Below are 13,522 nucleotides of genomic sequence, written 5' to 3' on the forward strand. Positions count from 1 at the left end.
GAGAACAAGTTCTCATTTACAACTGCGACCTGGCCAAGATAAAGCAAAGCAGTGCGATAAAAACAACAACACAGAGTTACATATGGGGTAAAACAAAACATAAAGTCAAAAATACAACAGAAAATATATATACAGTGTGTGCAAATGTAGCAAGTTATGGAGGTAAGGCAATAAATAGGCCATAGTGCAAAATAATTACAATTAGTATTAACACTGGAATGATATATGTGCAAGAGATGATGTGCAAATAGAGATACTGGGGTGCAAATGAGCAACATAAATAACAATATGGGGATGAGGTAGTTGGGTGGGCTAATTTCAGATGGGCTGTGTACAGGTGCAGTGATCGGTAAGGTGCTCTGACAACTGATGCTTAAAGTTAGTGAGGGAGATAAGAGTCTCCAGCTTCAGAGATTTTTGCAGTTCGTTCCAGTCATTGGCAGCAGAGAACTGGAAGGAATGGTGGCCAAAGGAGGTGTTGGCTTTGGGGATGACCAGTGAGATATACCTGCTGGAGCGCATACTACGGGTGGGTGTTGCTATGTTGACCAATGAGCTAAGAAAATACGGGGATTTGCCTAGCAGTGATTTATAGATGGCCTGGAGCCAGTGGGTTTGGCAACGAATATGTAGTGAGGACCAGCCAACAAGAGCGTACAGGTCACAGTGGTGGGTAGTATATGGGGCTTTGGTGACAAAACGGATGGCACTGTGATAGACTACATCCAATTTGCTGAGTAGAGTGTTGGAGGCTATTTTGTAAATGACACCGCCGAAGTCAAGGATCGGTAGGATAGTCAGTTTTACGAGGCACCATTCGTTTTTTCCCATAGGGGATTTTTAGAAACACTTAAAATAAGGGCTGTGTTTCGTGTAGGCTTACATTGGCATGACGTTTTGATAACCATGTAAATCTCTCTCTGAGTTTTATCAACATATTCGGCTCTATTTATTCTCATATTCAAAAATGCTAATTAGCATCAAAGTAGACATCATGCAAGACTACAAATCCCTGAAAGCTCCCGACTCTGATCTTTTCGACTCATTCAGTCAAAAGAACAAATCTTTTGACTCATTTCGTTCATTTGAGTAAGTAATGCCCAGAGCATGCAGGACCACCGACCAGCAAATGATGAACTAAAAAACACCAAAGAGTCATGATTCTTACAAGCCTCTCATTCACATCTCATAAATCCTGCTGCAGGTAGGACTCATTACAGCCAGCACTAGCAGGTCAAACGAACCACTAAAGTCATTATCATTAACTGAACAGTCAGTAAAAAGAGTTGTTCAAAAATAATGAATTGTTCACAAACTTCACATCACTAGTTGAAACCAAGACTGTTCTCAGGGCGAGTCTCCCGGTTTTGACTAGCAGAAGTGATTTTTCATAGCAGGTAATGAAAACTTAAGCAGCAGGTTAAGAGAATTTACGTAGCAGGTTAGTAGAATAAGATGGACGGTAAAATGAAACAACTCAATATCGCCATCTGCCGGCCTTTGGGCTACTTGACTCCCAGTGCAGGAATCGATATAACTAATTGATTCAAAATCACTCCTGTTTCCACCTAAAAATAAATACATTGCTAACTCAAATGGATAACAACTAATAACAGGCTGCAGGTCTGTCACATTAATTAAATAAGACTTTTCCCAGATTGGTATTTTGATTTGGTTCAGGATTCTTTTTTCTTTTTTTTATCTCTTGCACAGCCAGCCAACTATACACACAGTCAGACAGACAGCAAAGCTAAATAGGAGCTAGCGGCAATACATTTATTTCACTCAGCTAGCGTAGCTATCTTGGGAGATCATAAGGTCTAATAATAACAAAGTGCATTTTAACATCAACGTCGCACGTTTTTGTATTTTTCTTCGTATGACTACCTAACAGTTAACTTCGCTTGCTAGCAAGCTGCAAGTGTGGTAGTTTGAGAAGAAGCTAGCTAGCGCCGTTAGTACTAGCGGTTTACACAGGTGCTAGCTAGCTAACCAGCTGCCAGAATGAATGTCACAAAAAGTGGTTATCGGGTCTTCTCTGCTAATTCTACTGCAGCATGTACAGAACTAGCCAAGAAGATAACCGAGTATGTATATTTTATTGTACTAGCTAAATGTACGTGTTGTTATGATAGCTAGCTAGATAGCTAACCTGCTAATGTTGCTAGCTAGCACGCTAAAATGTGTATGCTGCTGTTTGCAGGTGCATGACCACAGGTGAAGTCATTTGAATTTAGCCAGGGGTCTTGCTTACTGTCATTCATCTATTGGGTTTATGAGTTGGTAATCTGCTAGATGTTGACAATGACATTCAGAGGCATACGGGAATTGATTTAATGTGAGACAATGTTGGCTGTGTGAAACTGGGAACTGTCTGTTATCAGTGACATTGCCTGTGATCTAGTTTAATTATTCCCATGTCTAGAGGTGCGAGGTAGTGGGCCCACTGTCTCGGAATTACAATGTGACACATTCCAAAATGTAGCTTTTTTGCTTGGGTATCAAATGGTAGCGGGTACAGCAGGCTTAGTCAAAGTGGGATCAGTTTTCATGCAGGGCCTCTGTCCTGTCTGAATAAGACACATCACAGTGTCATACCTCTTGTACTGGTTTGTCTGGTGTGTTTTTCCACAGACGACTGGGAGTTGAATTGGGCAAGTCGGTGGTCTATCAAGAGTCCAATAGAGGTGAGTTGAAACCAATTATGTAATAACAGTGGAGGCTGCTGAGGGGAGGACAGCTCATAATAATAGGAATAATAACATGGAAACCACGTGTTTGATACCATTCCATTTACTCCATTCCAGACATTATTATGAGCCGTCCTCCTCTCAGCAGCCTCCACTGGTATACAGTGCATTCGGAAAGTATTCAGACCCCTTCCTTTGCTCCACATTTTGTAACGTTACAGCCTTATTCTAAAAGAAAATCCTCATCAATCTACACACAATACCCCATAATGACAAAGTGAAAACAGGTTTTTGCAACTGTATAAAAAATAAAAAACAGACATACCTTATTTACATAAGTATTCAGACCCTTTGCTATGAGACTCGAAATTGAGCTCAGGTGTATCCTGTTTCCATTGATCATCCTTGAGATGTTTCTACAACTTGATTGGAGTCCACCTGTGGTAAATTCAATTGATTGGACATTATTTGGAAAGGCACACACCTCTCTATAGTTGACAGTTGACAGTGAATGTCAGAGCAAAAACAAAGCCATGAGGTCGAAGGAATTGTCCGTAGAGCTCCAAGACAGGATTGTGTCAAGGCACAGATCTGGGGAAGGGTACCAAAACATTTCTGCAGCATTGAAGGTCCCCAAGAACACAGTGGCCTCCATCATTCTTAAATGGAAGAAGTTTGGAACCACCAAGACTCTTCCTAGAGCTGGCTGCCCGGCCAAACTGAGCAATATGGAGAGAAGGGCCTTGGTCAGGGAGGTGACCAAGAACCCGATGGTCACTCTGACAGAGCTCCAGAGTTCCTCTGTGGAGATGGGAGAACCTTCCAGAAGGACAACCATCTCTGCAGCACTCCACCAATCAGGCCTTTATGGTAGAGTGGCCAGAACGAAGCCACTCCTAAGTAAAAGGCACATGACAGCCCGCTTGGAGTTTGCCAAAAGTCACCTAAAGGACTCTCAGACCATGACGAACAAGATTGGTCTGATGAAACCAAGACTCAACGCAAAGTACAGAGAGATCCTTGATGAAAACCTGCTCCAGAGCGCTCAGGACCTCCGACTGGGGCGAAGGTTCACCTTCCAACAGGACAACGACCCGTAGCACACAGCCAAGACAACGCAGGAGTGGCTTCGGGACAAGTCTCTGAATGTCCTTGAGTGGCCCAGCCAGAGCCCGGACTTGAACCCGATCTAACATCTCTGGAGAGACCTGAAAATAGCTGTGCAGCGACGCTCTCCATCCAACCCGACGGAGCTTGAGAGGATCTGCAGAGAAGAATGGGAGAAACTCCCAAATACAGGTGTGCCAAGCTTGTAGCGTCATACGCAAGAAGACTCAAGGCTGTAATCGCTGCCAAAGGTGCTTCAACAAAGTACTGAGTAAAGGGTCTGAATACTTATGTAAATGTGATATTTCAGTTTTTTATTTTTAATAAATTAGCAAACATTTCTAAAAATCTGTTTTTGCTTTGACATTATGGGGTATTGTGTGTAGATTGATGCCGAAAAAAATAATATTTCATCCATTTTAGAATAAGGCTGTAACATAACAAAATGTGGAAAAAGTCAAGGGGTCTGAATACTTTCCGAATGCACTGTATAAATCATTGGTTGAAACCAGGGGTTGGAACCAAAATTATTTTCCAATCGTTTAGTTCTGAACAGAACCATAATTTGTTTTGTTCTGTTCCATTGTTCCGACCAGCAAAATGAAGTTGTGAACCGTTTAGAACCCAAAAAAACACGGTTTATATTGTTCCTTTTTAAACCTCTGAAATATATATATTTTTTAAACATTTAGCTTGACATTAAATCACTTCATCAATTAGTGCGGCTAGAATAGCTTGCTATGGACCGGGCAAGCTATTTACATGGATTGGACAGACAAGTGTAGGGTGCGAGATGCGACTGAAATTGAGAGCGAGCGAGAAAGGGAGGAGGAGGCTTGGCTTGACGTGCTGGGCATCTTGTTGTTATGACATGCATTATCTGAATTAGTCCCACAGAATTATACTTACGGAGGAGCGGCTTCTATGAAGGAACTTTGAATGTCTGACCTTCAGAGAGTTGGCCATTGGACCAGAGCTAGCTAGCTAACAAGCTTGTGTGTGCAGAGAGGCACCAGAATTAAAATAAAAACATGTCTTACCTTTTTATAGTTTCTGAGCGACAGAGGGAGGGCTTTGCATAGGCGCTTTGTTACGTTTCTTTGTGGGACTGGAAAAAAATGCCTGGAACGTAAAATAATGTTATTTACCGGTTCCCATACTTTTAAAATAACAGTTCTGTTTCGGAACAGTATAGATCACTTTCATTCCCGATTCTGTTCCTCCAAAAAATTTAAATTGGTTCTGTTCCCTGAACCAGTTCCAACCCCTGGTTGAAACCCAGTCACTCTGCCTACTGTGCTAATACAAATGACACCTTATTTGTTTGGCCTGATACAAAGCATTTCTCTCTTTGGAAAACATGAAATGTTACAGATAAGTGTTTACTTGATAATTATGCCTGAACTAAATGTTATGCCCTAGTTAACAGAAACTAGGCTCAACACATTTGGGGAGCTGCAAGTGTAAAGTTAGCATTTTACCCACATTTGCTGTTGATTCAACTTTATGTGACCCTTGATAGAGACCAGAGTAGATGTGAAGGAATCCGTTCGCGGCCAAACTATCTTCATCATCCAGACCATACCCAGGTGAGTAGACTGAAATATGTCATCTCCCCACACTTCTGTGTCTAGGACACAGACACACCTATACTGTGTGTGTAATGTGGTGCAGCCCTAAGGACTATGCATATCAATCTATGTTGTAGGAGGGGTATTCACACAGTCATATCATGTTAGGTTACATTACCCATATTTAAATCTGTTTGATTCACACACTATAAATCAGGCACAAGCTCATCTGCCATAATATGAATAGCTACCAGTGTTATTAATAGTCATCCTCTTATGTCATCTGGCTTGGCATGCACAAGCTGTACTGAGCATATATTGTTGCCCTCTGCTGGACAGTTGCTCAGCATGGGTTTGCACTGAACGGACCATAAATGTGACCATCATTATTTGTTATTGACACTTTTCCCTTGTTTTAACCAGAGATGTGAACACGGCCATCATGGAGCTGCTGGTCATGGCCTACGCTCTCAAGACCTCCTGTGCCAAGAACATCATTGGGGTCATCCCCTACTTCCCCTACAGCAAGCAGTGTAAGATGAGGAAGAGGGGTTCCATAGTGTGCAAGCTGCTGGCTTCCATGCTAGCCAAAGCAGGTAATTACAGTCTGTATGTAAGTGTTAACAGTTTACTGTTTACATTGCCCTTGACCATCTGTGTTAAAGGAAAATGTCTACATTTTTCAACTTCATATTCGTCATCTCCAGCCCCACTCCAACATCAACATATGTGAAAATTTAGTGTTTTTTTTGTTTTGTGGAAAAAAATATAGAGGAAGATAAGTGTTTCCAATGACATCATCAGTGTGCATCATGTGATTTTAACCAATAATGAGTAGGCATCGACTTCTAATTGTCTACTAATTGGTTGATGATGTCATTGGAAACACTTATCTTCCTCTATCTTTTTTACTACTAAACATAGAAACGTGCCATTTTCACATATGTTGATGTCGGGGTGGTGCTGGAGGAGAATTTGAAGTTGAAAATGATTTAAATTTCCCTTTAAACTTGCCGCTGTGGCTGATTTCTCTTCTCTTAAAAGCAGTCTGCTGTTTCTTCAGTCTCTTTTCTCATCCCCTCTCTTTCTCCTTCCAGGTTTAACTCACATCATCACCATGGACTTACATCAGAAGGAGATCCAGGGCTTCTTCAGTTTTCCAGTGGACAACCTGCGTGCCTCCCCCTTCCTGCTTCAGTACATCCAGGAGGAGGTAACAATCTCACTGTAGCTCATGTGCCATGCCTGGTTGTAAAGTTGTAAGATTGAAAACTACACACAGCAGCCTATTCGATGTAAAATGTGGTCTCCTCTCACTTCCCTTCAGGTCCCAGATTACAGAAACGCCATTATTGTTGCAAAGTCACCGTCTGCTGCTAAGAGGTAACATACTATTTAGTTACAGAGCCCTGGAGTGTGATCATCTAATGTAAATAATGTAAAGGGGTGTCTGCATTTCTCCAGTGTTTTCTTGCTGTTGTCTTTCAGAGCTCAGTCCTATGCAGAGCGACTGCGTTTGGGCCTGGCAGTGATGCATGGGGAGGCTCAGTGTTCAGAGTCTGACATGGCGGACGGACGACACTCTCCCCCCTGTGTCCGTAACACCTCAGGACACCCTGGGCTGGAGCTGCCTTGTAAGACCTCTCTAGAAGCTTATAGCTTGGTACTAGCCAGGTATAGTTGTAGTCAGTCTGCCATCAGATCAAATTGAAACCGTATCTTTGTCTGTAGCTTCCCCAATTCTTTAGTGTTGGTCAGGCTATGTCTGTTAGATATAGATATATGCCTGGACTCTTCAATGGTTGCATCCAAAAGTATGTTAAGTGTAGTGTGACATGTTCAAGCCGGAATTATTAGAATCGTTATTTCAAACCCCCAAAACATCCATGGCAAAATCCTCATCATAAATTTAATGTCAGCACTAACAGCTTCATAAAAGTAATGATTCTGCTGTAACCATTTTAACACCTGACATTCTTTTTAAAGGATCTTGAATATTGTAGCCTATTTACTGCACGCTCTAACACCACAGATACACAGCCTCTACTAATGTTGCAACCTTAGCCTCCGTAAAATGTACTTAAGGCATTCATACCAAATTGTTTTAGAATGGTTTAGATGTTTAAAAATGACATTTTGGATAAGAGAATATACATTTTGTTTTTCATTTTGAGAGGATGACACTAACTTGATATTGGATATGTAGTTCAACACATTTTCTCAGTACATTCGTGGTAAGGCTGTTAAAACAGTTGGGTCTGACAAAATATGGTCAGACTTTCTGTCTGGGCTTTGTGTAATTGGCAAATGACTCCAGAGTATTTATTATGCCCAACTGGCTGCCCCCCCCCTTCAGTGTTAGTTTTTGTAATAATATTTTTTATTATTTACTGAATTTATTATCCTTGACTTTAAAAATCCTCTTATTGTAAGCCTGGGCCAGTTGCAAACTGCGCTACACATTTCTTGAATGAATAAGCTTGAAGTCCTAGAGGAATGGTTTTGGATTCTTCACTAAGTAACACACGGGTTAGCTTGAAAGATTTTGCTTAATGTAAGAGGATTTTCCAAGTCCTGGCTTCATGTCTTAGTAGTCTATGTTATGTGGAGTCTCTGTGGATGTGTGTTAACGTGGTGTTTATTTGTTGGTAATAGCTGGCAGCAAACAACAAGCTCCGTTCCCAGGCATAGAGCTCCCAAGTACGACCGTAAACTTTAATTCGCTTTTGACCACCAAATGGTTCCTCTCCAAATGGTTCCTTAATGCGTGCATGTAGTGATCAAGGGTTTTCGAATCATCTTGCCAATGAACAGTCTTAAGTACAGGGTCCTCAGTTGTGATGGAGGACAGCACAAAAAAGACCAATTCAAAATGATATGGATCAACTAGTTGATGTGCTCTAGCGCTACAGATCCATAGTGGATGTACTGACGCCTGTTGGTACCCTCACTGCATACTGTAGATGAAATCCTCATAAGGAATGGGATCAATGTCTTCCTTGATCCACAGTCAGGTCTCCAGCAGTGTGTCAGAGTCAGAGACTTTAGATTGTTCTGCAAGATGGCCGAAAGCCCTCCGTTAGTTGCTTTGTGAGACTCTCTTCTATCATTTGTCAAATGGAACCATTTCTCCCAGTTTTTATTTTCATCCGGACTCATCTTGCCAATCAACACATCATGCTTCCCTATTGAAGCCTCGCCCGAAGGAGTCTAACACCTGGCCTTTAGAAATGCATGTTTTGTTACTAATTAAGCATGCCTTTGATATATAGGCCTAATACGTCATGATAGAAAGAGGAAACCGGATAATCATTTTTTTCAGTCTAAAGCAAAGATCCAGATATTTGGGTGGGTGGCAACATGTTCTTGTGTGTGCTGCTGAACACACACAATACAGTACACCACAGTAGGTGAGGTCAGGGTTATGCTGTGTTCAACCTCTTCCCTGCTGCCCATACAAACCAGTGGGCTGCTGTGTCACACACATTGGGCCTTCCCACATTTAAATAACTGGAGTTGTACAGAGAAACAGCAATCAGAGGGTGTTTGGATCTATAAATCCCAAAAGTGGACCCTACAATAACAACACATCTACTGGTTTGGGTGTGCAAATCTGATTATAACCTCAAACCATGACTATCACATATTAGCTGTATAGTTGTATTATAGCAAATGTATTCCTTAGCTAAGCAATGCTAGCTTCTAGCCTAATTGAGAGGATTGCTGAGATCTTCAGGCTTTTCAACTCTTGCCTCACATATATCCAAGACAAGTTTATCACCAACATATGTGTAGGCCTAACTATAGTTTTTACTAGATAATTTCTATGTTCTACCTGAAAACATTCTAGGTAGTACATATGTTTAAGACTACAGAAGATTTTAAAACCTAGTGGTGATGTTGATGCATTTTGAAAAGCTGAAATGTTCCAGTGCTTATTATTGCTTGTGTGTGGTCCCCTGTAAGGAAGGCATGTGTTCCAGGCATGAACCTGTGTTCCCTGCTCTTCTCTAGCTTTCACTCCCTCAATCAGCTTCCCCACTCTGGCTGGCAGATTGTCCATCCGCTGATTGTGCGCTTCCCCCATTGACTGACAACAGTGGTGTTCAATAAGACAAACCAGGAACATTAGTAAGCGTGTGATTACCTCATCAGTGCTTGTCTGCCTCTATCATTTTTGATGGATTAACGACAAGATTAGGTTGTGCATATTGCTATATGCAAACTGTTGCCAAATGTCTGCTCTGAGCAGGCAGTGTTGTGGAGGCAATTCGATATCAGTCTGATTGGGTATGCTGGGCAAAAGGCCTGTCATTTTGATTCTGCGTGCGCTGTAATGAGTTTTGCATTCCAGTTAAATCTATAAGAGTATAATGGGGACAATTGACAGAATTTATCTAATTTCCCGATTACATCTCATTTTGAAAAGAGAATGTTAACCAGTTACCAAGAAGGAGTGGAATTGCATGGAAAATAAACTAATTGAAGAATACATAATCATAACAGTGATTGAAATTGGAGTTTGTAATTGCTTTTAACCCATCTTACCCAATCTACTCTGAGATGTATGCTCATTAGTTTTATTGTTTAGGCCTACGGATACTGTATGTGATGACTGTAGCAGTGACCAGTTCGTTCTTCCTTTTCAGTAATGATGGCCAAGGAGAAGCCCCCGATCACTGTTGTAGGAGATGTGGGAGGAAGAATTGCCATTATTGTTGTAAGAAATGTGCCCCTTTGTTTGGGCCGTTTGTGATTTGTACTGGAAGGCCTGTGCTAAAATGAGCCACTTGAAATTAATTTGCTAAATTCTGCCACATTTGAATTTAATAACAGAATATGACACCCTTAGATTATGGATGAAGGAACTACAGGCATATCTATGCTGATATACATAATTTCCAATCCCATGGTTGCTGTTCTTTCCCAGGATGACATCATAGACGACGTGGAGGACTTTGTGGCGGCAGCTGAGATTCTGAAGGAGAGAGGAGCTTACAAGATCTACATCATGGCTACACATGGGCTGCTGTCTGCTGATGCCCCCCGCCTTATTGAGGAGTCTGCCATCGACGAGGTGAGATACAGACGTAGGATCTTAATTTGAGACAGTCTGCTACAGCAGGAAAATAATCCTGCCGCAACAGGAAATGTGAATTATGTGGATTATAATTAATGGACATTTTTTGTAGGGGTTGATACATTTTTTGTAAGGGAAAATCAAGTCTGACATTTCGAAATGGAAATGACTAACTTCAGAACCCTTTTAAAACTTCAAATACACTACAAGTTGTACATTTCCTTCATTGCATTACATTTCCTGCAACAGGGTGATCAAATTAAGATCCTACATCTGTAACAGCAGCCCTGTGTTCTGAATGTATCACTACATGTTGAATGGGGAAGTGCTCAGTTCCTCATCGTAAAAGCTTTTCAATCACTTTACAACAAAGACAACGGCCACACTTTCTATGTACCACCTGTGTGCAAGGTATTGCAAATTGATTCGTTGGATGTTTGGTCGCCTGTATAAAGGCTGTTCTAAGATACAGTCACAGTTCAATCTGAGTATGAGACAAAATAGACCACGCCGACGAACGGTTGAAAGCAGCGGGTGGCCCGGCCGTCCTATCGCCTTTGACCACAGTACGTCGGCCATCATTTTCTATTAATTTCCAAACGATTCTACATGTAATATCAACACTGTTCGTCGACACCCAGCAGGTGATCTACTGCACACGGCCGACCTTCGTTATGGTGTTTCTTCCTCTGACTCCTGTCTGTCTGCCCCCCAGGTGGTGGTGACTAACACCGTCCCTCACGAGGTACAGAAGCTCCAGTGTCCCAAGATCAAGACAGTGGACGTCAGTATGATCCTGGCCGAGGCCATCCGCCGGATCCACAACGGGGAGTCCATGGCCTACCTGTTCCGCAACATCACAGTGGATGACTAGGGCCAGAGACATAGGGTTGAGTCTGTGCTGGAGGTGAGGTGTTAGGAGAAAGGCTGGTGGTATACACGGTATGCTTCCCTCCTCTCTCCACAATGCTAGAAGTGCATACTGTTCCTGTTGTCTGCACCTTCACACAGCCTAGTTCAGATGACGAGGGAGAGTACCGTCATCATATCCCCTCTTAAAAACCAATCAAATGCATTTTCATCAGCTTTTAGTGCCCAAAACATACGGAGTTGCTCAATAAAAGTGCTAAAAGAAACTAAAAGGTTGATTTAATGTGCATATTTGTTGTCAGGTCATTTGTGTTTTATTCCCTTACTATGCTAAGGTCTGGCAAACCAGCAGTGCATGAATTACAGTACCTCACCTCCACGGTAGTTTTGATAACTTTTGTAATCCCCCCATACTTGAAGATATGGAGGAATTTGTTATTTTATTTGTTCACTGTTTTGCCCACCCGAATGAAAAGTGTAGGGTAAGTACTGTATGTTAGGATAAAAACCAGCTTTCCTTGTGTCTAGCCCAGGGGTGGGCGGAAATGATTATTTTGGGTAAAACAACCACTCCAGGCCACTCTTGAACATCTAAAACTAGATAGAAAGTATGTAGAAATTATAATGGACCTATATATTTTCAAATAATTGACCTTTTTCTGGCCCGCAAATTGCTTTAGAAAAAAATCTGTGCGGCCCTCCGAAAATGGTTTAAATCCCGATGTGGCCCTCGAGCCAAAATGATTGCCCACACCTGGTCTAGCCACTGTCAACATATCTTACAATGGCTTTTTCCTCAGTTCTCCGTTATGAAGGAGGGTGACCATATTTCACTCTGTTTAAGTATCTTCCCAATAACATCAGTTATTACTTAAATCATTTCCCCCCACACTCCTGGCCCTCCAGGCCTACCGAGCACTGTGACTGATTTGCATTTAGATGCAGGTGTGTTAATGCAAAACCTACTGAGAACAAAGCTAAAGGAACCCTAGGACAGCAGCTCCCAACCAGTTTTGTGTTCTGTGTTACTCACCTAAGCCTCTTGAATTCAGGCTGACTCACCAAATACATCTAATAAAATGTATTGTCTACCACCACCCGTTTGGCAACACATTAGGAACTTTTGACCCACCATGTTTGAATCCCAAACACTGTCATTGTTACTGTATTGGTCCATTCAGTCAACTGTTCACTGTGTAACTGTAACGAATGTCATGATGATTGCCACAGATCGTTGGGCAAACGGTATAACACCAGATGGATATCTGAATGGATATAACCTTTGACATTAAAGGGAGATATGACAATCTGCCTCTGAAGTAGACTTTCCTATATAGTCTTGTTGCTTCTCGTTGGCATTCAGAAAGACTGACAATGTATGCATTATGTGTCCATGCTGAGGTCATGGTTTTGAATATAGAAATTGCAAACGTGACACTTTCCCATATGATGTATGGAACTGTGGTGTCAATTTGTTGATCAGGAGGACTGTGATCTGTACATCTAGTACTGTAGGATCAAGTAGTCACGATAGATGCCATTTAGTGACCCCTATGAAAAGATGTGGACTAATAGTCAAACTGATTTTCAAGGGAAGTTGTGTCTGAACACTGTTGGAGCCTTATGCTCAGGGAGATATGCTTCTGAGGCAAATGCATAATGTATGTGAAGAAAAACCGCTCTTAATGCTTGTGCCTATGTCTCTGGTACAGCAAAGTCTGTCAATGTAAATGTGTTGCATTCCTTTCTCTCTACCAAACGTTGTTACTTTCGTTGTTGACGTTCAGTCCCTTGTTATCCTGTAGGATGTGCTAATTGTGTAAACCGTTAACTAGACCAGTGTCTGGTATAGACATGAGAAAAGGTAGTCCGTCTCGGAGAGGAATGGCTGTTGCTATGCCAACTCATATCCATGTCTTCCGATAGCACATTGATTTGTTACTTCACTACCCCTCTGTGTCTGATCTTGATGTGGCCTAGCCTATTTGTGAGTTTATGATTTCATCTTAATCGAAAACCTCTGTCATTTGTGTCTGCATCCAATTTTTGTAAGTTAAAGTAAACCTTTGGATTCATTTGTTTTTGCCAGACTTTTTATTTGTGAACAATATTGTTATAATGTGTTTAATGTAACCAGTTACATTTTATTCTGGAGTATTCTATTATCTCTAGTCTTAACAATCAATTCACTCTTCTGTTAAAAT

The 13,522-nt window shown here is 41.6% G+C and overlaps 1 protein-coding gene across 1 annotated transcript; it reads left to right on the forward strand.

Annotated features, from left to right (window-relative positions):
* The first annotated feature begins 1,725 nt into the window (after window positions 1-1,725).
* Window positions 1,726-13,393, forward strand: LOC311104033 (phosphoribosyl pyrophosphate synthase-associated protein 1-like). Its single transcript, XM_084145684.1, has 10 exons — window positions 1,726-2,087; window positions 2,635-2,687; window positions 5,320-5,386; window positions 5,792-5,964; window positions 6,466-6,581; window positions 6,696-6,751; window positions 6,857-7,002; window positions 10,018-10,088; window positions 10,299-10,445; window positions 11,164-13,393. The coding sequence occupies exons 1-10, from the start codon at window positions 2,005-2,007 to the stop codon at window positions 11,320-11,322; spliced, it is 1,071 nt and encodes a 356-aa protein (XP_084001810.1). The 5' UTR covers window positions 1,726-2,004; the 3' UTR covers window positions 11,323-13,393.
* Window positions 13,394-13,522: the final 129 nt, after the last annotated feature.

The sequence above is a fragment of the Coregonus lavaretus genome (assembly GCF_964263955.1).
Source record: "Coregonus lavaretus genome assembly, chromosome: 28".
Lineage (NCBI taxonomy): Eukaryota > Metazoa > Chordata > Actinopteri > Salmoniformes > Salmonidae > Coregonus > Coregonus lavaretus.